The following is a 26,294-nucleotide window of genomic DNA, read 5'->3' as shown; positions in this document are numbered from 1 at the left end:
ATTATGTCCTACTTAAGCCACAGGTTGTGTTTCTTTCTAGGAATGTAATGCTGTCCCTGACACAGTATGTGGATGATTTTCTAGAGGCAACTTCACCGTTTCCTTATGTTCCTCAGAAACTGGAGCCAATTCTAGTATATTTGATGCCTCCATTGACCATAATATCTGTGAGATTCTATGCAAATGGATAAAGGTAGTAAATAAGTATGATTACAATTGCATGTAACTAAATATGTGTCAGGGTGGAAACCTGGTAGTTTTTTATTGTATTTATTTATTGTTTTATGTTTCTCACCATCTCGTATCACGAGTTTATCATAGTTGCATGTTCCATGAGATTCGATGTCCAGGGAGAGGATGTTGAGCTCCACGGTGGAACCGGGAGCCTGGAGAAGCCACGTACAGTCCTCGGTGTTGCCGTAGCTTTCGGGCCAGCCTGGGGAGAAGAGGAAGACTGGCGCCTCGCCGGTCCTCAGGAACCCTCCGCAAGCACCTGGAGAGACGAAAGGCAGCGTCTTTCAAACACCTCCCACGGAAGGAAAGCAGCACTTTCACTTCCGTGTCAGTCCTGTGCTAAAATGAAACAGCCAATTAAAGCAATTTTCTCAAAGAAATCTACAAATATGTTTTTAGACCCACTGATTCAGACAGCTGTGATCCACAGTTTATTTTTTGTGAAGAAAACACATTGTATTCTACTTTTTCACCTTAATTTTGCCACACAACCCATTCATTAATGAGTGCCTAACGTTTGCTAAGCATGAAGTAAGCCCAGGTAGAAGACCCTGTTACTATTACTATCTAGGTAGAACTCTGTTCCCTATGGACTTTAAGCTTTACGTTTTTAGGATAGCTATTCATCATGTAGTTTACACCTAGGCAGTTTTGAAACAATTTTCGATTTGGTAAACTGAAATATTTAAAACGGCACATGAGCTTATAATAATAGCAGCCTTCATTATTTTTATTTTTTTTTAAATAGCAACTTTATTGAGCTATTATTTGCACACCATAAAATCTACCCTTTGGAAGTAGCAGTTCAGGGGTTTTTAGTACACTCACCAAGTTCTGCAGCCATCACTGGTACATGACTTAAGAACATTTTTACCATTCCAGAAAGAAACTTCATACCCATTAGCTTTGGTTCCCTATTTTCCACACCATCAGTCCATGGAAATCTCTCATCTACTTTCTATCTCTATGGATTTGCCTACTCAGAACATTTCATATAAATATAGTCATACAACATCTGGCCTTCTGGGACTGGCAGTATTTACTTAACATAATGTTTTAAAGTTCATCTAGCCTGTACCAGTGCTTGCTTCATTTCAAGGCTGAATAGCATTACACTCTGTGAATGTATTATATTTAGCTTTTCCATGCATCTCTTGTTTGATGTTTGGGTTGTTTCCCCTTTTACACTATTATGAATAATGTTCCTATAAACATCCACATATAAATGTTTATGTGGCATTGCTGAATATTAGGGTGGTAACGCTGTATTTTGATTTTTGAGGAACTGCTGAACTGTTTCCCCAAGTGGCTATACCACTTTACACGCCCACAGCAACACACGAGGGTTTCTTTCTACTGGACAAGTTTTCCTTTGGATGACACTAGCCCACGTTAGGCTTATTCTCCTTCGATTGTTTTCTGTGCTGCCCACACCACCTGATTTGTCATTTAGTCATTTAATCCCTATATTGTTATTTAACTGACATAATGAATGCTGTATCTTTCCCAAATACTGTTAAGCTCCTAGAAGGTCGAGCATATATATTGGTTCCCTTTTTTTAGTTCATGCACACTCAGCACAGTGTATCTGCAATAAATCCTCAATAAATACTTGTTGAATTAAATTGAGCATATCTGTGTATTAGAAATGCTGATGATACAATGTTCAATATGCTAATACATTTTAAAATGTTAGGCTTTTCTGAATTTTAATGAAACTTTCAGAAGGTGATGTCATTGTGAGATAATTATTTATATCATATAGACAACTAGTAAATTTGAAAATTCTCTTATTCTCTTACTTTCTCCTTTCCTTGTTCTTGATTAAGAAAAATAAGATTTATGATATTATATTTACTCTTCCACATAAATTATATAATTATAGAATATGTGTACAAGAAGAAAATTTATCATTTTGAGTATTAAATTGTATTTGCAGATATGGTATTTTTCATGAGTGATTTCTTCTCCAACTTAAGATTTGTGGATATAAAAAAGCTTAACTCAAGTTTACTAACAAGAGCTATCCAAACTTAAATGCATAGTTCTAAATTACATTGGGCAATCCTGCTGATGGCTCTCTGCTCTAGAATAAATAGATTAATCTTTTAAGGAAGAGATTCATATTCATGTTATGAAAGTACCTTATGAAGGAGGTGAAAATAACATCTCAGAACAGAATACTAAGGGTCATCAAATAAAAATAAGTATGAGTTATGCCTTCAGTGATCTTTGTTGATAAAAACTCTCAAGAAATTAGAAGCAAACAAACTAATCTTTTAAGGTCTGTTTATGATTACAGTATGCTCACAGTTGAATATTCTTCAATGGGATCCTATGATAACATGTCCCAAATATTTCCAGAACTAAGAATATCCTCCAAGAAATATCTGCTGGATTTCTTCTGTATCAATCCTCAAGTCCATAAAAGCCACTCGAACTTGTTTAAACAATTTTTAAAGGAAAAGACATGGTCTCTCAAAACACTGCTTACTGAGGAAACTAAGAATGTCTTAAAGATAATAAAATAAGTCCTGGCTGGTGTAGCTCAGTGGATTGAGCTCGGGCCTGTTTGCCAAAATGTCACCGGTTTGATTCTTAATCTAGGGCACATGCCTGGGTTGCAGGCCAGGCAGCACAGGAGAAGTAACCACACATTGATGTTTCTCTCCCTCTCTTTCTCCTTCCCTTCCCATCTCTCTAAAAATAAATTGAGCCAGGGCTAACCCCTGGCTGGTATATAGCTCAGTGGATTGAGTGCAGGCCCGCAAATCAAAAGATTGTGGTTTGATTCCCAGTCAGGGCACATGCCTGGGTTGCAGCCAGTTCCCAGTGGGGGATGCATAAGAGGCAACTGTACATTGATATTTCTTTCCCTCTCTCCTTTCCTTCCCTTCCCCTCTAAAGATAAATAAATAAAATATTTTTAAATGTTATAAAAACAATAAAATAAATATAAAAATAAAATTTAAAAAAGATAATGAAATAAAAACTGAACATTTAGGCCATTTTCCCTTGAAACATGGAGGTTTACAACCTTCCCCTTCAAGGGGAAGGTGAAGCACTTCCTAAAGCAAATTAAAAATGAAACAGAGAGAGGAAACAGTTACCTCTGTCTATTAGCAGATCCCTAACTAGTGTGTGTATGTGTGTGTCTGTGTTCAGATGCGGGTGTGATATTTGTAAATCAAATTTTCAGAGATCTCGAAGGTGATCTTTAGATATTGTCAGTAGAATATCTTATGGATATTAAATCCCTAATTAATATAAAAATATAATAGAAAGCTGGCATTTTAAGAAACAAATGTACAATTTTTACATATTTGAAATTAAAAGAATACCTGAGCAAACGGAGGAGGGTTTGGGGGCTGATTTTGTTCTTCTTACTCATTTATGTATTTGGCTCCTATTATGATAGAACCCTTCAAAATACTGGCTTACACAAACCAGCCCCGGAAAAGAATTTCATTTATTACCAGACATACCCGTAGCAATGGTAGGTAAGGGTCCAACGGAGGCATTCATTGCAAACCATTCCAGAAGGAATCCTTTCCCTGAGACTGAAGAGTCAGAAGAAAATCGAAATGTCAAAGAATTTCCTGTGGAGCTGAAGAATTCGGTCTGGGTACCACAGTAAGTTCCAGTCAGGCGGGAATGAATGCCAACACCATCATAAATCTGCATAAAAAAACAGATAATAGAGCACTGAATTAAGGCAATTACCTCTATTTTCTTCATAAAACAAACAAAAAAAGAAAACTAGCCCTGGCTGGTGTAGCTCAGTGGATTAAGCGCGGGCCTGTGAACCAAAAGATCATGGTTCCCAGTCAGGGCACATGCCTGGGTTGCAGGCCAGTTTCCAGCAGGGGACGCATAAGAGGCAACTATACATTGATGTTTCTCTCCCTCTCTCCTTCCCTTCCCCTCTAAAGATAAATAAATAAAATCTTAAAAAAAAACAAAACTAAAGAATGCCTTGTGTTATTATAGTTTTATCATAAGGGAAAAATAATAAATGAGAAAACATATATGTTTTAAAATAAAAATGCCATTAAATGTATATGATTACAACAATTTTAATATGTTTTAAAATTACTTGTACCTTTGCTGCTGAATTACATTAATAAACATATTCTATGTGATATAGCTCATTGTATGACTTACAGTAAATTTTGTGGTGGAAAAGTAGAAACCAAGATAATCATACACAAAAAACATATATTGAATTACTTTGGGGCCTTGAAGGGAATGAGGAAAGAACACGCAACCAGAAATAGGCAAGGTTAAATGACAGGGAGAGAACGCAGGTATCCTAAAGGAGCTCCTATCTGCACTGAAGTAAAGAACAAAAGGATTGTAGCTGCAACAGCTCCGCACACCTTCAAAGCACTCAATGAATCTTTTTCATTTGGCTTAAAGTGTTAAAGTACCTATTTAGAGATGTATTTTATGATACCAAACACACAGCATGGAGCACATTTTTTAAAAATTGCACATGCGGATGGATGCTATTCAACCACATTTCCTATTCTTCCCTCCATCTTCTTCAAAATAGTTTGGAAAAAATTCATTATAATTGTTATCATAAATTTCTCTACAGAAGCTACAATATAAGCTCAGTTTTTCAAATTATGTAATAACTATTTTCTCACATACTGAGTATCTGTCAAGCTCTGAGTTCTGTGTGAGCCATTGTGAACCTAAGATTAATAAGATGCAATCATGACCTTCAAGGGTCTGGTAGTGAAATATTTGAACTCATATATTTCACATGTAGCAAAACATCCAGTTGTACATCTCCAATATATACAATATTTGTTTGTCAAATGTACCTCAGTAAAGCTAGGGGGGAGGGAATCTAAGAGTGTTTATGAACTTCATACAGTAGTCAATGTCTAGATCGCAATAATCACCATAATTTTTATATTTTTATTTCCTTATTTTTAAATGATTCATCAAATTTTAATATTATAGCATAAGAATAAATGGGAAGTGGTATATAAAATAGAATAAATAATTAAGCTATACATATATGCTTAGACAAAGCTCAAGAGGCAAATTACAATAATGACAAAAATACAAATAAATATAATACCAGAATTACCTCTGTACAGGTAATTCAGAGGGGGGAATCCTGATTTAATGCAAACAGACTATCCCATACAATTTGCAAATGCTTGAATAGACATTAACTTGGATTTATTTTGCCAATAACAATTCACTGAAGTTACAACCATCAGTTGCACTTAGAAACTCACCCTTAATTTGTCGTAATAGCAGTTGTGTGTTGATTCAATGTCCATCTCCAAGATTCTACCATGGATGACTTGAGAGGCATTCACATTTACTATCCACTGGTAATCAGAGTTGTGGGGGTAATTTCCAGGCCATAAGGGAGAGGCAATTTTCCCATGAGTTCCCACAATATTATCATTGCCAAATACTAGGAAGAAAAATGGAGGAGACTTAGAACAGCTCTTCAATCAAATGAAAGAAACAGAAGGCAAGGGGCACTGAAAAAAGAAGACCTTTCAATTGGTCGTGATTTCTTTTCTGAATACTGAAAGAAATACTGCTTCTATTTCGGTTTCTGTGCTGTTAATTCCTGGAGAAGGGTGACTTTGTGCATAGAATTCCGTCTCCCTACAGAAAGTTGCATGGTGTGAAAATGAAGGGTAACTTCCCCATTTGAAACGGAATTCCCAAACCCCAGGGGACATGGGAAAAGGGAAGATGGGGGTGTCCAGCCCCATTCTCTAATTTTCTAATTTTGGTTTACCTATTTTATTTTGTCTTACAAGAGAGTAAAACATGTTTTTAAAGGTGGGAGAAACTGACTTCCGAGGACCATATATAGAGAGAGCTAATTATGGAAAAGTTGAGTTAGAAAATAAAAATATTTAACATTTTGTGCTATTAAAAGAATACCCTAGTCTAATATCTGAGCACTTAAAGTCAATCCCAACATAATACTGAATGTTTTTAATTTGAAGCATATAGAGTTTATGGGATCAAATGAAACACATTTGAGATAAATGCAACAAAGCTGAACTACAATACCTTAAAGACTAACATGCTATTATGAAAAGAGTTTAACAATAGAACTAAAGCCTGAGAAAAATATTAGAACCCTTCAGCATGCTCACTGGCTCTTAATGAGCCATTCGTATGTGCATAATTTGAAAACAGTGTTATCCTTTCTAGTTTGCAAGACTCATTCTGGAAGCCATTACTAAAATAGAACCAACTTACTCTTGGCAAACGCAGCCTGGAAGCCTGTGCCACTGCCTGAGCCATCGGAGACGAACCTAACCCACAGCACATGCGCAACAGCGGATGAATAATTGAGGGGCAGGGCGCTGCCACAGTATCGTCCCACCAACTGACCAGTGGCGTTGTCCTCCCGGATCTCTACAAAATCTCTGCTACAGTCCCGAGAATCTTCCAACTGGAAAGTTCTGTTTGAACAGAAAAAAATAAAATTCAGGGGGATTAACTTGACAGAATAAATGTTGAGATTATCCTGAACCACAGGCTGGGCTAAACTGCTCACTTTCTAAAATACATCCAAGTTTCATCACAACACTTTTTGCTAACAAAAATGTCTTTCATTCAAATTTTTTAAAATGTCTAGACAAGAGCTACAAAGATAATATATTGCCTTCTGGGAATTCTCTCTTTAGGGGGAAAATTGGTCAAGAATACAGAAAAAAATGCATACATTATGAGGGAGGATACCCTAAGTGCCATTCAGAGCTACAGAGTGGTGTAATGACTTTGAAGCAGAGGCATCACATCGGAGTGTCAGGCTCAGTAATCCCTTGATGGAGAGGTTTTCTAGGTGGAAGTTTAAGTAAGTATCGGGTGAATTCAGGTGCAGAAATGATGGGCAGAGAGTGCACGCCAGCAGCAGCACAGATGTGACAAAGGTGCAGCATATTTAGAAATCTATGAGAGGTCCAGTTTGGTTAGAACTTTGAGAACTTTTAAGAAAAGTACTAAAAAGAAAAGACATAGCCAGGAGCAGAATGATGAGCTAATTTTGACAGAGGTAAAATGTCAACCAAAGGCACACACACAATTTCAAGAAAGGTAGAAAAATATGGCATTTGTAATTACACAGCCTAGTGTTCAAGCATGTCCTATTCAATTTATATTACAGTCTGCAGTTACCAAGACATGGGGGAATGAAGTGTAGGAAATAATATCTACCTCATACAATGGTCATTAGTAACATACATAAAAAGACTGAAACACATAGATACTAAATGAATGCTTTTAAAACTTGGCTTTCGGGCTTTTAAAATTTGGGTGTAATTAGGAATGTGTGGTATTGGTGTCTGGGTAGACAAATGAATGGCATAGAAGAGAAAGTCCAGAGGAAAGTCCACAAATATAGAGCCAATACAACCCAATCCACAGTGTCGAGACAATTCAATGGGTAAAGAAATTGTTTGAACAAGTGATGTTGCAATAACTGGATATCTTTATGGAGGAGAAAAAGAACCTCAACCCCTGCCTCTCTCCATGCACAGAAACTAATTTTAATATTTCTCATAGGTACAAATGTAAAACCTAAGGCCATAAAGCTCCGAGAAGAAAACACAGACTATCTTTATAGCTTTGGGATAGGCAAGTATTTCTCAGAAAGCAAAAGGGATTCCATACAAGATTATAGAATTAATAAAATTGACTTAATAGAAATTAAAATTATTTCCTGATTAAATGCATGAGTTAATAAATGAATAGGCAAGTCATAGAGTTTGGGGAAGGGGAGATAGGTCATTGAAAATCATATATCTAACAAAAGACTCAGATATGGAGTTTAAAAGGAATTCCTACAAATAAACAATGAAAACATAGACAAAGATTTGAACATACACTTTAAAAGAGATGATAAGTGAATGGCCCATGAGAATGTGAAAGGTACATTACATCATTAGTCATCAGAGCAATATAAATTAAATATCACCATAAGGTACTATTTCACACCCACAGAATGGCTAAAATAGAAAAGATTGACAAGATCAAATGTTGCTAAGCATGAGGAGCAACTGAAAACTTCATGTATTTCTGGTAGGAATGCACATTAATACAACCACTTTGAATAAGTATTTGACACTTTGTCATAAAAATACACAATTAGTGCCCCAGAAATTTCATGCCTGGATTTTTATCCAAGAGAAATAAAAACACATAACCATGCTGTTATCCTAAATATAACAGGACCCTTGCAACTCAAAAATACAAAGACAAATAACTCAATTTAAAAATGGCAAAGGACTGAACAGACCTTTCTCCAAAGAAGAAGAATAAGTGACCAATAAAAACATGAAAAGATGCTCATCATTCTTAGTTATTAGAGAAATGGAAATCAAAACCACAGTGAAATAGCACTTCATACCCATTCAGATGGCTATTATTTAAAAAATGGACTACAATGAGTATTGACAAAGATGTGGAGAAATCATAACTCTTATGCACTGCTGGTGAAAATATAAAACGATGCAGCCACTGTGAAAGACTAGTAGTTCCTCAAACACTTAAAAATAGAATTACCATAAGATACAGTAATTCCATTTCTAAGTATATGTGCAAAGGACATATAATTAAATATACCCAAAGGATATGTTAAATATATATAATACCTATTTAACTATATATAATACATATAAACAAATAAACCTGCATACCATTATATATAATATAGGAGTAAATAAAACATATACATACTTCTTTAATAAATAAAAAATATATGAAAAGATATATACAACTTCATATATAATACCACATTTATATATGTACACAAATACTCTAGAATACTATTCAGCCTTAAAAAATAATGCATTCTGATATATGCTACTACATAGGTGAGCATTGAAAACATTATGCTAAGTAAAGTAAGCTATACACAAAAGGACATGTATTATACAATTCTACTTATATGAGAAATCTGGAACGGGGAATTCATAAAGACAGAGACTAGAATAGAGGTACCAGGGGCTGGGAGCAGAGGAGAGGGAGAGCTATTACTCCTCAGTGGGTACAGAGTTTCTGTTGAATATGATGAAAAAGTACTGGAAATGGGAGCAGTGCGGGTTGTAGAAAATTGTGGATACATGTAATGCCACTGAATTATACACATAAAATTGGGTAAAAGGCTGATTTTTGTATTATGTTTTTTCGCCACATTAAAAAGTATTGAGGAATTCTGGGTGGTAAAATTAGATAATCGGAGCTCTAGTCTGATAATCAGAGCAGTGACATGTAATAGTAATGATAGGCAGCAGCAGAAAAATATCTTTTTTTGTTTGTTTCTTTGCTATAACGAATTTAAAAGGATGGTATATCACCCAAGTGGAGCTATCTACTAGAGCCAATATGCAGGTTTGGACTTCAGAGAACACTCTCGGGCTATACTTGGAAATCACTTGTATGTATACAGTAAGAGTTGAAAGCATGGCTAGACTGCGGGCTAAGAAATCAAAAGTTGAGAATAATAAGTAGAGAGAGACAAGGGACGAGAGCAGAAGGTTAGGGAAGACATATGTTGAGTACAGTGAAAGGAAGAGAAAACAATATGCAAGGAGTGGTTTGAGTTTTGGTGCTCAGTTCTGTTACCCATAATGGTATCAACACTAGAAAATATGCTAAAATTGTTTCGTTTTTTTTTACTTCTCAGGAAAAAGAAAAGAGAGAGAGAAAGGGAGATCATTTTCCTCAGCACGGGATTTACACAAAATTGCTTCTAAACCTTTCTACTCAAAGTGTGGTACATGGTCCTGCAGCCTCAGCACCACCAGAGGGTGTGTGTGAAATGAGGAACCAGGGCCCTCCAACCAACTGAATCAGGCTGTGATTTTAGCAAGACCTCAGGCGGTCAGTGTGCACATTAAAGGTTGGTGCACTGGTCCAGAAGATAACTGAATGCAGGCCTTTTCTGTTTTAGTACCACACTGCTATGATCCAGTGCTAAATTGCAGAAAAGACATTTTTATTAGAAGTGATGGTAAGATGACACTCAGAAGAATCAAATTAAACTTAGGCCAGTACATTTTAGAAGCAATCTCCCTTTTCTCCAAACACTTTGGCTAGGATCTGTTAGTAAAAATATGATGTGAACAAAAATAGTACATCACTGTTTCTCATTATCTCATTTTGATGTTGAACCAAGATCAATCACTTTCAAAAAGCACTCTGCAAGCATGAGATATATTTTTTGTTAACTCGTTTACCAAAAAAACTCCTTTTTAATTTATATTTCACCCCCCATCCTTTTTGTCACAGATTCAACCACAATTTCTTCAAGTCTTCTCCCTACTCAATTTCACCACAGTGTCTGCAATCCAAACCCCAAGGTTTAGAACTTGACGTATTCCATATGCTTCTCTCACACCCCAGAGGAAAGGTTCCAAACACTCATCTGGTTATAGTTTAGAGGAGGGCAGAAATAACTTGCAGACCTTGCCATAAAGCCTTTCTCATTATCATCCACACAGAGAGGGACATCTTGCATGCTACAACATTTATTTTAAAAATAAAACTCAAGCAAGTAGCAAGAAATAATAAAATTAACTTTTTATGGATAAGAAAGGAAAAGGCTGAGTCATTAAGATTTGTCTACACAAAAATTAGGATTTTAGTCCCTTAGAAAGTAAAATGGGTGAAACTTGCTTTACGTGTTTCTCTCCCACCTTCCAGGAGAGCCCAGTGTTGTCCAATTGCGTTTAACTGAACTACCTACCACTCAAGATACTTTAGAAATGGCAAAGGGAGAGGGTTTGGCATTCACTGAACATCTGGTGCGCATCAGCCTCACGCTATACCTTTTAAATTTGACATCTTGAATCTCAAGAATGGCCCTTATGTATCTATCTACTACAGATGAAGTGAATCTTCTTATGCTTTGAATAGCTTCTTGACATTACTTTATTAGTAACTTATCAAGAAAGAGAATCTTATTGGTCTTAAACATTTACAGTGCCTGGCCCAGTTCCTGGCAACTGTCAAATATCTAACATCTGCCACTATATGCCTAGCACATAGTAGGGGCTTAATAAATATTGAATAAAGGGATATCTATCTATATTTACATACATATATATATATATAAACATTAGGTAAAAATTATGTATATGTATTCCCACACAGAACTTTGTGCTTTTAGTAAAGACAAAGCAAACAAAAACCTCTCTTTCCTATGTGGCAACTTAAACTTTCATTGCCTTTCAGGCACTCAAAGGGCTCTGTTTTGACACAATGCCACTGTACCCTGAGGAGGCACTGTCTGATTGACGGACTGAAAGCAAGTAACTGGAGATCTCTGAACATGGTCCAATTTTAAATCCAATTTTTAAATTCATTCTCAATGCATAGAACTGCATGTCTAGGAGAAGGAGCAAGACTATTTTGAATAAATAGTCCAAGTGTTTTCAAAACAATCTTCTTCCCTCAACACTAACTTATTATATTCCCTTCCAAAACAGAATTAGCAACCCCAACCAAGGCCCAACAATATGTGATACAGCATAACAAATAACTTTTAATTTAAGATGTGAACTTAAATACCAAAGTCTTATCATTCAGTATTCGTTAAGTATTCATCGCCAGAATGGCAGGTCACAGGCACCTCCACACTGATGGCTGAAGTGTTCCATTTCACTCAGCACATGCTTTTCGCTGTCTGCTGGGCAAAACATCGTTGTTGTTTAATTTAATTTAAGACCATTCAGATCATGGTGGGGTCCTATGGTTAATTCCATATTCATAGTCCACACTTGTAAAGTCTTACAGTTCACTGAGGAACATAAGGATGATTTTACAACTAAACCACTAAGTTCCAAAAGTTCCAAAAAACTTACCAAATTATTCTTTGTTGGAGCAGAAGGGAAAGTGGATTGGAGGGGTGTAGGGGTGGGGGAATAGGTGTATGAGTAAGAAGCTTAACTGAGATAGGATTTCTGCTGGAAGAAAGAATGTTAGTGATTTGGGGTAATAATCTAAATGTTTGTAATTAAAAACAAACAAAAAATTATTGTTCTCTGAAAATGAACACTTCACAAATTAATGCTCAGACATGTACTTCTGGCACTATTAGGCAGGACCCTAGAACCATTCTCAAGAGAATTTTAATACTATTTATAACCCAAACTATGACTAAAACAGAGGAAATTTGAAAACAGACTTCCTAAAGTTCTGAATGTATTTTCTAATAGTTGCTTGGACACATGCTATTAGTTGTCCATCCTATTAGTAACAGTGCTTCCTTCCTGCAGATTCCCTGAAACAATACACCATAAAAAACGATTTACATAAAAGACAGCTGCAGCCGGTTGCCGGGGGAACTGATGATGTTCCAGACACATTCCACATTAGAGGGATAAACTTCCGGGTAGCCAGGGCTGTTGAAGATGGCTTCAGCCATGTGGAAGTCTCCACCACATGCTGGAAGAAAAAAGATTCAAGTGAGCACTGGAACAAAGACCAAATACAAGACACCACAAGATAAAGAAGAAAGAGCACTAGAGATGTTAACAGCATCCATTTCACGTTTTAGAAAATGCATGTCATATAAAATAAGGAAAAGATTCCAAAAACTAAAAGCAGCAGGGTATGGTAGATCAAAAGAACTCTCTGCAGTTGCTTTTTCTAAAAGGCTGTTCTCCCTGTGCACTATAACTTTATGTAATAAAAGACTTGTTTTAATCCTACAATGACTCAGTATTTCTGACTAAGATGACTTTCAACCCTGGCCTAGAACAGAAAGCAGTTTCCAGCCTTTTCCTCTCAGGAGACTGAAACACACACACAGATCTCCTAGCTGTTCTCAGGCTTCTTAACGTTAATAATAAGGAAGCAGGCAGCTGACAAACAGCACAGTCTGAGAGACCCAGTATCAGGAGGCTCCTCTTTCCTCATTCCCATGTGCCACCATCCATCAAGCCTTCAGTGACCACACACAGACCCTGCCCGAGCCCAACTGCAAAGCCAGGGAGACAGGAGAACAGTGGTTGCTCATTCATAAGAGATGCAAGTGGACACAGTCAATTAGAGGCTGCCTTAACCAACCTGTCATGGTGGAGAACAATACTCTGACGAGCAAGCCATCCAAGATCATTCCTGTCAATTCTTCTCACTGCCAGAGTTCACTGTAAGCAGCCTTAATCACAATAGCCAAGGAATGGAAATACCCTGAGTGTCTATCATTGGATAAATGTGTACAGAAGTTTTGGGATAGAGTTCACTACTGCTAGAATTCATAAGTATGTTAACCTAATTTGGAAGAATGTATGATTAGGCACAGAGGTGATCTCAGGAATCCAGCTTCAAAACTCTAAAGTTAAGAGTCCCAAATAACAAACCTGTTGTAGACCTCTCTGCCTGGTTTTAGGAATTGTATCTCTACCCCTTGTGGCTAAGGGCAAGAGATGACTTCTGGAATGCCAGCCGCAGGAGACAAAGCCTGTCTCTGGTATCAAACACTGCCTCAGTTCCTCTCCCTGCCCCCAAAGCTTGGTCGGAAGTCAATGATGGGTAAGACCCCTCACAGTGGGGGGCAACCTAAGCCAGACTCAATCACTTGGGAGGCCTTCATGGAAGGACTTGGGGGGAGGGGAGGTTGCAACAAAGAGCAATGGACTCTTGCCCCCTGGCTTTGTCAAAGCCTGAGTCCCCATGTCCTCTGGGAGAAGCACTTCCTGGCTCCAATCCCCTTAAGCCTGAATACCTGATGGGGAGAGGTGCAGCTCCTTGCCTTGCTAGAGTGTGTCCTGGGGGGAAATCTGGCATCACAAAGACTTGCTGATAAACCTGTGAAATCTGCTCCGCTGAGTGCTTTCATTCATCTGATAAGGGTCTGAGAGGAAGTAAATATGTCTCCCAAAGTCTCTGCAACTCTCTTCCTGACAGACACTGACTCAGACTCTGAAGCCCTCAGATCTCTTTGAAATGTTATCTACTGTTTGATCCTTGCCACCCTGTATTCCTGTGTATTACATCCCAATAAAAGGCTATGGATAAGGGTGCTCAGGGCCTTTGTCTCCCCTGAGAAACTGGCCACAGCCCACTCCTCCTCCCCAAACAGATCCAGTATCTCTCGGCCATATTTACTCATTCAGGCATGTCCGTGGCACCTGGGGACTCGCGGAGAAGTCGCCCCCACACAAACCCAGGAATTCGACCCCATTCCTGTTAACCTAGGAGCGCCGTTTGTTAACTGGACTCACCTGACGATGATGCAGCATATGTAGCATGGAAACCATCAGAGTTCACAGTAGAATCGGAGATGAACCTCAGTGTCAGAGCATTGCTGAAGGAGGTGATGGGGCGGGGCATGGAGCTGCCACAGTAGTGGCCTATGTGATGAAAGTAACAACAAAGAGAATGAGTGATGACATGGCATGGGCCGTTGTTTCTAGTGACATGGATTTCCTAAAATCATGAGAAACCAAAGCAAAGTAAAGAAATCACTATTAGGAGAACCATTTAAATCCGAGTCAGTGTTTGAGGCAATCCTGAGAATTAAAAAGTATATATAAATACAAACACAGGAGAGATGATTTATAAACATCTCAGGATAAAGGACCTTAGAGGAAGGTAAGAAGAGTGCAGTTGGCCTGCCTCCACATGTAACTAATCCTCAAATCCCTAGCACAATAGGAATCTGCACAAATAAATGCAGTAATACTTAAAAGCAAAACATGATAGCTGAGAGAAGTGTGGATGCTAGAACCAGAATACCTGGCTTGAATGCCTGGCTCTGCCATCTTCTAGCTATGTGACATGGGCAAGTTATTTAAGTCATCTGAGCCTCCACACCCCCATTTGAGGGAAGAGAATATTGATAAATAATGAAAACTATACATAAGCGTATGAGGATTAATTGAGTTACTATCTAGTTAGTTCTTAGAGTAGTATTCAGCACAAGGTGAGTTCTATCTGTGTTTTTTGAATCCTATACCCTCATGACTGGTCCAATGCTCATAGGTAAAAAGCAGTACAATCAGAAGTGTGTGCAGAGTGGAGAGTATGCACTGATTGCCCACTCTTGTCTCAGGCTCTGTCCTGGGCCCTCGGGATAAACAATGAGCCGAACGAAGGCCCTTCTCGGAAGGAGCCCGGCCCATCTTCCAGTACAGCATGAGATGCTCAAATATGAGTCACTCATAGAGCAAATAGAAATAACCTAAGATCATTTTATTTGAGGACATTTCGGGAACTAGATAGCATCCATGTTTAGTTTTACTGGGATAGCTTACAAACCAATTTCCAGATTATTTACTTATTTCTGATTTTTTCTTTTGCTCCCACTGAGGACAAAACCAGGAAAAAATGCTCATTTGAATAAAAGAACTGTGGTCAAATATTAATTAAAAATTTCTCACATAAGTTTTTTTAATGCTGGGGTAGACTGCATTTTACTACTATATAAACATTAAAAATTAAAATTAAAAAAGACATACACTGGTCACATCCTTGCATATAAACAAGCTGAGTTTTTTAAACCCCACATTGAATCCTGGTTTCTTATCCTCTAATTATCTTTACTTGGTTTACATTGCTCTTCTTTTTTATTGGACACATTCTAACCTTGAATGACAGCACACACACATGCAAGAATATAAATAAGACCCAGACGAGGCCACAGATGGAGATGAGAGAGCACCAGCCACACACAGTACCTCGGAGGGGCGCATCATCATAATTGCCATCCAAAATTTGTAAAAAGTCATTAGTACACATTGTGCTTCTTTGAAGTCCAAAGTGGGTGAAGGAGAGGGTGACATGATTGACTGTAAAAAAAAAAAAAAGAGAGAGAGAGAAATCTGTTTAGTAAAGTACTGGCCAACAAAACATACAGGGAGAGAAATTTTGCCTCTGATCATTTCACACATGGGCTCTCCAGCAGGGAAGCAACGAATGAGCAGATTCGCACAGGGGCCGAGGGGATGCAGAGGAAAGTGACACCTGTCCTGCTGGAAGGTTTCCTCTGACGGGTAACAGAGGCCACGTGTTTGAAAATGCCTATAGAATCTGAAATGCAAGTAAAGATGAGGACTCCCCGGTAGGTTTATTCCATGGACTGTGGGGAACAGCTCATCGGAATAAATAGTCTTTACACATTTTTGGATCAGCCATAACTATGTTCTTCTCCTGAGTATTTTTCTCAGCACAGTACTTTCTTACATCATGGGTTTTTTATGTGTGCTTGTAAATAAGACACCCTTCCCTCCCTGCCACACCTATCTTACTGAGCCTTGTTCGTTTTCCTTTAAGTCCAGGGCCCTCAGGTTTCAGAGTCATTTATGAAGAAAGTGCTGACAACAGTGAGGTGACTGGGAAGGTGGGTGGGAGGAGGGTAGAAGGGAGATAAATGGCAATGAAAAAAAAATAGTTAAATAAATAAATAAATAGAAAGCTTCAAATTACTTGCTCAACAGCAAGTGCCAGAGTATGTTTTCCTTTTGTTGTTCTTCCAGGGTCCCTAGTCTTCAGAACACGGTTTTGCTGCCTTTGATCCAATGAGATCTTTCATCGAAATGCTTTGCAACTCATTATAAATTATCCCTAGGTGCAGAGCAGCTAGTTCAAGGGGCAGTGGTGGGGCCTCTGTACCCAAGGCTCAGTTTCTAGGGGGCTGGCAACTCACTTCGGGGATCCACACTCCAGACCGCAATCGGCTAAGGACTGTATCACCAACCTCCAAATCATATGTGTGTCAGTACACATACCCTTTGTTAACTCTTAACATCCCTAGGAACAGCGTCTCAGAACATTTAAGCCAAACTTGACATTTTTTACATTAGCTAATGGGGCCTCATTAGCTTAAGTGACTTCCCTATTATCACATGAGTCATTAATTGTATATTGGAATCGAGAGCTTAATGCCTTTCTCACATTATGTCTGAAATCATAAATTTTTCCTGAAAACCTGAAGGAAAGGCAGGGTTCATCTGCAACATGATTCATAACAGTCTGGGGGCCACCCTCTTTGCGGTCCCTTTGCTTGAGTCCTAGGGGTCTCCTTAGGTTTGTTGTCTGTAAAATTGTCTGAACAGTAATCCTTACCACCAAATTACTACTAGTCCAGAAAAGAAGATTCTAGGGTTTCAAAAACAACATAATGAAGTGCTCATTAAATGTTTCTTCCAGGCCCGTGCTGAGATTTTTTTTTAATACATGCACCACAGGAGAGATCAAGTTTCATAATTAACTTCCACATTGATTAAAGATCCATACACTTATGGCATTGCTTCCCAAAGTCATGGCATTCATTTTCAAGTCTATTGTTCTTACTTATTTATTCATTTAGCAACTGTTTTTGTGCACACATGTCAAAAACTATTTGGTTATCAATTATTTTTGCTTACCTCCAGTCTCACATGCTTGTTAATATAGCAAGGTTATAGGGTTTGTTTTTTTCCCTTTGTTAGGTCTTGAAACTTAAAACACATTTTACATTAAGAATACAAGGCAAAATAACTCTCCTACCCAATCAGGAAATGCTTGGTCTTGAGCATAGCAGGAACTGGGGCTTCCAAAAAAAACAAATAAATAAAAAAAGAGGAAGGCCATCAATTGTTCCCTCGGAGGAGATAAGAGCATTAGTCACAGACAGATTTTCCCACAGGCACCGCCGTCCTGGACTCCTTTTCTTCTTTGTTTTTGTTACTTACATGGAGGCTGAGCCTGAATTGTCCAGCTGCAGTTCTGATTCTCTGGATACTTGGCAGGGAACGACGGAGAGGATATTGTGCCCAGTGAGTTGGTGAGGATGTAGCCCCCACAGACTGAGGAACACACAACACACACGTGTTATATATGCTTTTGACACCCACGTACAATGCACAACAACTATGTGATGAATGAAAATATAATGGTGTTTTTCTTATTTCCGAAATTCAGGTCAAGGAAGTAATCTGCCAAGGAAGCTGCCCATAAACCATGAGAAAATGGCAATGCACTGTACATTTATAACAATATTCTTCAATTACAGGAAGTGGGGAGTGACACAGAACAACAGATTAAATGGCTATGAATTGACTGAATCACTGCAACAAAACTCCGACATTGATTCACTTACTCTGCCTTCTCATAAATTATATGTATAGAAATAACCTGTTTATGAACACCTTTTTCTAGAAAAATCAATATGCAATTGAACAAGACTTTACCAAGAGATTATCAGAGAAGCACATAACCCTATGGGAGCACGGGAGGGGGAGCCTGCTACCAGTCGGAGTGTCAGGGGAGTCTCACAGAAGAGACGATGTTGAAGGGGGAACCGGGGGTGAAGGAGGTAGTTCTGGGGAGGGCAGCCTGAGCAAAAATCAGAGGACGGTAAGGACTGCATGTACCCAGGCTTGGCTGAAGCATGTGGCACTTGGGGGGTGTTGGAGGTAACACCTAATAAAAGATCAGAGCAGGTACCTGGGCCCTTGGGTGACATATGGGGGAGCTCGGGCTCCATCCCCTGGGCAGTGCGGTGTCAGAATGGACAGTGCCACTTTCAAAGGCACAATCAGAACAAGGCCTTTGAGTGGACTTTAAAGGAAGATGGAGAAAGGGTATTGGGCACTTTTTTTTAACTCTAAAGTAAAGCATAAGCAATTAATGAAATGGCGAAAATGTGTTCAGAAACTTTTCTTTCTTTAAAAGCACATGGAGTGATTGATTTATGCAGTCTGTCTGGCTCCAAAGTGTGCAGTGTGTCTTTGGGAGACCTCAGTCCAGAAACTGTCCCTAGCCGGGGCTCTTTACAATAGAATGCAAGCAAGGGCACTGAAACAGACAAACGGCTAAGCAGACTGAACTTGTCTGAAAGGACAAGGACATCTGAATAAAAATCAGAGGCCTGTTGACACTGACCAATAACCCTTCCTGTTCTGGATCTGCCTCAGACAGTGGAATAAGGGGTTCATGTCTAAGAATCACCAGATAAAAGGCAATGGGTATAAAAGTCTAGTTACAAGACCTGGAAAGTGGTGATTTAGGAACAAAAACAATAGAAAACCCCCTTGACAGGCAGACAATGGTAGGATTCAGAATTGTGGGCAATCCCTGCCTCCAGGGTTAGAATCTGACTTTATAGTACATTATGAGCAAGTCTTGTAATTTATATAGGCATATTTCCTTCTGGTGTATAACCTTAGTTAAATGCTAGGTAATTTATATATGGATAAATGAATTTGGATAGACATTTTTTAAAAAGTCATTATCTCTAGTATTAAAACTACTTTTAAGTGTTATTTGGAAAACTTGTTTGAGAGCTACAGACATTGGAAGGAAGTTAGAATCAGGTTAGACAATGGTAAAATGAAAGGATCAATCATTGGAATAATTGCCAATCATAGTTCCTCGGTTCTAATATTTCAGTTGTTGTGTAATAAGTAGGAAGCTGGGACCGATTTCTAAGGCTAGGTTTCCCTTTAGTGTCACACCAGGAGAGGCACTTAAGGACAGATGGCCTGTGCCTCGGAGACACCCCCCCCCCCAAGTACCTACTTTGCTGGAAATGAGCTCGGAAGCCCCTGCTCTGTCTAGAAGGGCCAGACTGAAATCTCACGAAAAGGCTGTTCCCTGAAGAGGTGATGGGGTTAGCCAGCTGCTGTCTTCCACACGCACGGGCAAGGCGGGTCGTTGCGGAGCTTAAACCATCATATGCCTACAATGAGAGACGGTAGGGAAATTAATGGAGTAATGGTCCAGAACTTCACACTAAACATCCACGGACTGTCTGCACATTGGTGAGCTACAGAAAAACCACACATGTGCCAGACTGAGTGCCGTATTTTGTTGTTGTGTCACACGGTTCCACGGGAGTGTCTGAGGCCATTTCCAGGGACACACCAGGGATTTCAGGAGGAGCGTTTCTGCCAGGACCACTGTTAGAGTCCTGGGTGTCTTTATTAAGACCATTGCTTGGACGGCCCTCCGTCCTGCTCCGACTCCAGTGCAGTCCCATCATAGGCCAAACCCACAACACGTACTGAAAATGTGTGATGCAAGAATGAATACAGCAGCAAATCAGTGAAAACTAATGATGAGTAACCATTCATTTTCAGAACACCAACATTTGCTAGCACTTTCTGACTTCATAGGATTGTGCTCAAGAAGCAAGAGAAATGGCAGAATTCATTAAAATGATACAGTGATGTGAGTTTCATTTAGAAAATTACCTCAAAAAGTAAGAAAATAGATTGGGCTCTGGGTCTGCTCAGTATGTATGATCCTGGGACAAGATGATCTCCCATACTCACCAATGAGATAGAGTTTACATTACCTGCACTCAAAATTGCTGTATTGGTTTGCGAAATTGAAGCTAGCTCATTTTCTTAGAACTCTGTGTGTCCATGTGAAATTCTGAATGCTCTTCTGTGCAAACCAGTGGTAAATGAGTTCTTTTTCTTTGGGTGATTATAATAATAGCAACTATTCATTAAGTGCTTACTATGTGCCAGGAACTGGGTTCAGCCCTTCACATACATTAGCCTGTTTTTTCCCTCCCAAGAATCCCTCCATTTTTAACAAGAGGACAACTGACGCACAAAGAGCCTAAGTAATGTGGCCAAGTCACACAACTCCTGAGAGTGAGCAGGTGACGCTGAAACTGACGGCAAGGTTCCGGAGCGCAGGTTGGAACTCTCATTGCGTCTGATGCAAGGTAAGTAGAAGAGAGGCATAAACTGGCCAACTACCACAGGGGCATTAAATATGAAATTAAAATATACTATTTCATTCAAAATAAATTACCATTTACATATAATAAGAAAGTCTTGGAAAAATGTAAAGTTCATTTTACATTAATATAAGGAAAGGACATGCCAAAGACTTTAATGTCTAGTGATGGTTATCATCGGCATTCTCTTTAGCCCAAGTACGACTGGGAGGCTATTCTCAGTTGAGTTCATACAAGTAACATGAATCAAACATTAAGATAGTTTTTAACTCACAAGGGGTGCTAGAGATTTTACAGTAATAAATTTTAAATAACTGTGGTTCTGGAGCAGCAATCCTTTTCTTTTTACTTTTTACTTTTTTTACTCAATGTTCACATTTTAAATGCATATATCCAATAAATAAAACATTAAAACTAATTTTTATTCAACATTTAAAGATGGATTAAATTCTAAATTACATTTTCTTAACCAATTCAAAATATACTTTCCATCTAGTAGGATTGCTCTTTTGGAACATGTTGGACACTAAATAGTATTTGGAATAGCATATGAAACATCATTACAAATATCTTATGACATTTACACTTCACCCTCCTTTCAAATATTACCATCATTGGTATAATTAAAGACTTCTTTATTTCTATACTTGGTTTTCTACTTTCCTAAGGTCATACCTATAATAACCTGTGACTTCAATAATGCTATATTAATACTATCTACTTAGAGACTACCTTCTGGAATGCCGGGGGTTACAAGGTCTGGCAACACACCAGCTGATTCTCGGTCAAGACTACTTGTACAAGACTACTTACTCCTCTTAAGGTGACTTGTTTGTTTGTTTTGAACAACATTTCTTAAACTCTAGCAGAACACTGGGGTTCTATGAGGTTTACAGACACCCTCACCAAGCAACAACAACACACTCATTCAGAGGATTTCTACCAGTCTCCTTTACTGGTGCCTAAATTCAGAGCTCTAGTGAGTAGATGGACATTACTCCTTGTCTTTAAAAATTATCTTTTTTTTAAATGAATAATTGCAATCCTCTCAAGGCAAATAAATAAATGGATGGATGGATGAATGAATGAATGAATGAATGAATAAAGGTAAGCAGTAAGGTAAAAAGTTAAGGCTGGAAATTTCAGAAAGTCACATAAATGAGCCAGTGCCTGGGGATCCTTTGAGAGCAGCACATCTTCCAGGGGAGTCTGTATGTTTTCCAGCCCCCGCTCCCATCTTCCACAGACTCTGGAGTTGCAGGACCTCTGTTGAAATCCACATGGCTTAAGCATTTCTTCACAGGGGGTGGATCCAAGTTAGAAGGTTTCCAAATGTCCCTGAATCAACAGCATATACCAACGGCATCCTAAATGTGACCGACAACTCTACAAGCACTATCACAAACATCCTAACTTAGTTCTCATCACTGTATGATTTTTTTAAAAAGTAAATAGACACTTAACAATGTGCTAGCTATTAAAGTGATAATGAGAGCTAGTAATGCAAAGGCCAGGAACTCAATTCTTTCTTCCAATTCTTTTTCTTTTAAATCCTCTTCTGAGTATATATTTATTGACTTTTTAGAGAGGGAAAGAGGGAGGGAAAGTGAGAAAAATATCAGTGAGAGAGAAACATCAGTTAGTTGCCTCTCATACCATATGTGCCATGACCAAGAATCAAACCCACAACCTTCTGGTATATGGGACAATGCTCCAACTAACCAAGCCACTGGCCAGGGCTCTTTCTCCAAATTCAACATTATATCATGTTATTTCTCTTTAAAATACTTTTGAGAGTTATTAAGTTATACATAGTGAATTGTTATTATCTAAAATTATAACACCTCAGGTTACAGGAAGATGACTGATTTTTTTAACAGTTTGGAATAACAAGTCTTTTGTTTCAGAGTGTTGTTAACACTTTTAATATCAAATCAATTTGTTTTAATTTTAAAGTTATAAGAAAAAAAGCAAGAAAGAAAATATGGGAAGTCTAACTCCCATTTATTAAAAATTCTAAAGTCAAGGAAATTATCAATATGCATGTTCCCTTACTTCCATTGAGTGCCCAAGATAGAGCTAGCAAATTATATTACTATTGGCTACCCATATAACATATTCATATGACTTACAGATATATAATTTTTACTTAAGTCTACTGCCAAGAGTTCTCTAGGCCTAGGAAGTGATTTTCTGGTCTGATGTTAGTAAAATAAAATTTCAAAGTTGAATCCACAAAAGAAAAAGTGCCAACTGTCCCTGGAACTTACAATTACAGGGGTTCTGAAAACAGGCAGATCTAATTATGTGGTAACCTAATTTCTACAAAAAAATGTTGGTGTCTTTAAAAGGATCCAGAGTTCTGTGGAATTTCCCGATACCAGCGTACACATTCATAATATCAAAAATAAGAGCCTTTGTAAAAGAAGAGAACATTCCATGCCCCAAATACTAAAAGTCTGAAGTTCAAATAAGTAAATGAATAACATATATAAGATTCTATGGCCTCTAAGAACAGAGGATAAGGTTGAGGGAAGAAACGTCCTCCATCTCACGGGTTAGATGTATGAATGCACAGCAGGCACGACAGTGGGTATAAGAGGCTATTCACAGTGGGAAGAGGTCAGCCGGGGCTGCTTTCTGGGCAGGCCTTCTACATTCGGGCCCCAAGGGGCCGTGGAGAAGGTCCAATCACAGGGCACAGGCCAGGCCTTACACGCCACTCCCAGGTGCCTTCTCACTGACTGCACCAGCCCGTCGCCCGCTGTGAGAGGACATGCGAGGCAGAAGGTGGGCAGAGGACGGCAGAGCAGTCCCCAAGGCCCAGAGTATTAAGAACACACGACATTTACCATGCTGCCAGGAATCCTCCATACCCTAAGCCAACGACCGTCAACCAGTGTGCAGCGAGAATTTTTAAAATGTGCATATCTGACGATTCAGTCAGGGACACTGACCTCTTTTTCCTTAGACTGTCAAATTTAAAAAATGACAATGATAGTCGTCCAGTGTGAATGAATCAAAATTGTACCTGTTTTGGTGAGATCAGAAAAAATAATACATATTTTTTGTGTGAAACAGGAATTTAGTATTTAGTTTCTATGTGCCACGAGATGAGAAATGTTGAAAATCGCTATCCTAAGCTCTGGCCAGAAGTTAGAGCTAAGCCAATCATTTATCAATTTTAACACTGATGCCTTAAAATCTGAAGGAGATTTGAGTAAATGTCAGCTTTTCCAAAGTGCACATGTCATCCCCTGCATAAAGTGCTATGGGGACAAAAATCATTCATGAAAGAGACTAGTGTCCCCCTCTGATGAGATTTACAGGAACCTACAGTCACAGCCCTAAGAACTGGTCATTTGAGAAAATGAAGGAGCTAGGTAAAAGGAACACCTCACCTTGCTATCCACTTAATGATAACAGAAATATGCATTATTTTACAGTATGCATTATGCAGTAGCTGATGTCAGAATTTTTAAGTATATTTTGTTGATTATGCTATTACAGTTGTCCCATTTTTCTTCTCTCCTTTATCCCTCTCTGCCCTGCACCCCTCCTCCAGCATTCCCTGACCCCTTAGTTCATGTCCATGGGTCATACATATCAGTTCGTTGGCTTCTCCATTTCCTATACCATTCTTAACCTCCCCCTGTCTATTCTGTAACTATCATTTATGCTTCTTATTCCCTGTACCTTTCCCCCCCCCCGTTGCCACCCCCCACTGATAACCCTCCATGTGATCCCCCTTTCTGTGATTCTGTTCCTCTTCTTGTTGTTTGCTAAGTTTGCTTTTGTTTTTGTTTTTTAGGTTCAGTTGTTGATAGTTATGAGTGTGTTGTCATTTTACTGTTCACGGTTTTGATCTTCTTCTTTTTCTTATGTAAGTCCATTTAACATTTCATATAATAAGGGTTTGGTGATGATGAACTCTTTTAACTTGACCTTATCTGGGAAGCACTTTATCTGCCCTTCCATTCTAAATGATAGCTTTGCTGGATAGAGTCATCTTGGATGTAGGTCCTTGCCTTTTGTGGCTTTGAATACTTCCTTACAGCCCCTTCTTGCCTGTAAGGTTTCTTTTGAGAAATCGACCAGTAGTCTTATGGGAACTCCTTTCTAGGTAACTATCTCCTTTTCTCTTGCTGTTTTTAAGATTCACTCCTTATCCTTAATCTTGGGTAATTTAATTATGATGTGTCATGCATGGTGTGTTCCTCCTTGGGTCCTGCTCTTTGGGACTCTCTGAGCTTCCTGGACTTGCATGTCTACTTCCTTCACCAATTTGGAGAGGTTCTCCTTCATTATTTTTTCAAATAAGTTTTCAAGTTCTTCTTCTTCCTCTTCTTATTCTGGTACCACTATGATTCAGGTATTGAAATGTTTAAAGTTGTACCAGAGGTTCCTAAGCCCCTTCCCATTTTTCTGAATTCTTGTTTCTTCATTCTGTTCTATATATGCAGTACGCATTATTTAGAAGCTGATGCCAGAATTTCTTTTAGAAAGAAAAAGTCTTCATTTAGCAAAACACCTTCACAGACTCTCAGAGAATGTCTGTGAGATACATTTATTTTTATTTTTTATATTATTATAGACAAATTTCTCTCCTCACTATCCTCCAGCTTCCTAATCTGAAAATGGGATGGACATGAGTACATACCTCATATTGTTCATCAGAGTTAAATGAGTTAAAAGATATAAAGTGCTTAGAGTATTTCCTAGAACATTGTTTGTACTTAATAGATATTAGCCTCTACTATTAAAGTGAGACAAAAGGATAGCTAAATTGCTATTTAAGAAATGAATAAAGCTTTGGAGGGAGAGAACTGGAAATCTATGGAGGCAAAAACAATCAGTCTCCAGGGTAAGGTTCTTCCAGTAACGTGGATGCAGCAGGAGCCTGAGCAGGAGACACAATCCATGGCGATTACTCAGCTGGGACTGTGGGAGTTGCAGCTTCTGACTTGGCTCCAGTGATTCATGCCCTTATGTAATCTTCTCCCCTGGCATGTGGAATGGACCTAGTGACTTGCCTTCTAATAAATAGATTGCAAATGAAAGTAACAGGATGCCACTTCCATGATCAGGTTATGAAACTCTCCCTCCTGTTGGCACTCTCTCTTCCACCCCCCATTGCTTACTTGGATGAAGCAAACTCTGTGGTATGAGATGCCCTCCAAGAGGCCTGCATCGCAAGGAGCTGAGGGAGGGAGGCCCCCAGCCAGCAGGAAACTGAATCCTGCCAAAACCCCTGTGAGTGGGCTAGGGAAGACTCAGGTGGGCCACACTTGGATTCCTGACACAGAAACTATAAATGCTGCTGTTTTAAGCTATTAAGTTGTGGGGATAATCTGTAGCAACAGATAACTAATATGGGGGGATG

At 38.7% G+C, this 26,294-nt stretch overlaps 1 protein-coding gene across 1 annotated transcript in view; it reads right to left on the bottom strand.

The window, feature by feature from the left end:
• The window catches only part of CUBN (cubilin), a 263,178-nt gene that overhangs the window by 96,951 nt on the left and 139,933 nt on the right, over positions 1–26,294 (bottom strand). Inside the window, exons 32-40 of the mRNA XM_053665793.1 lie at positions 19,738–19,897; positions 17,910–18,023; positions 15,915–16,025; positions 14,460–14,588; positions 12,546–12,678; positions 6,487–6,692; positions 5,493–5,677; positions 3,720–3,912; positions 296–493 (exon numbers count right to left, since the gene is read on the bottom strand). Of these exons, the coding sequence (XP_053521768.1) occupies positions 296–493; positions 3,720–3,912; positions 5,493–5,677; positions 6,487–6,692; positions 12,546–12,678; positions 14,460–14,588; positions 15,915–16,025; positions 17,910–18,023; positions 19,738–19,897 (1,429 nt within the window). The remainder of the gene's footprint in view (positions 1–295; positions 494–3,719; positions 3,913–5,492; positions 5,678–6,486; positions 6,693–12,545; positions 12,679–14,459; positions 14,589–15,914; positions 16,026–17,909; positions 18,024–19,737; positions 19,898–26,294) is intronic.

This window comes from Artibeus jamaicensis, unplaced genomic scaffold (genome assembly GCF_021234435.1).
Source record: "Artibeus jamaicensis isolate MK-2021 breed Jamaican fruit bat unplaced genomic scaffold, CSHL_Jam_final contig_426, whole genome shotgun sequence".
Taxonomy (NCBI): domain Eukaryota; kingdom Metazoa; phylum Chordata; class Mammalia; order Chiroptera; family Phyllostomidae; genus Artibeus; species Artibeus jamaicensis.
The sequence above is the reverse complement of the archived record's forward strand: the minus strand, read 5'-3'. Positions and strand labels throughout refer to the sequence as shown.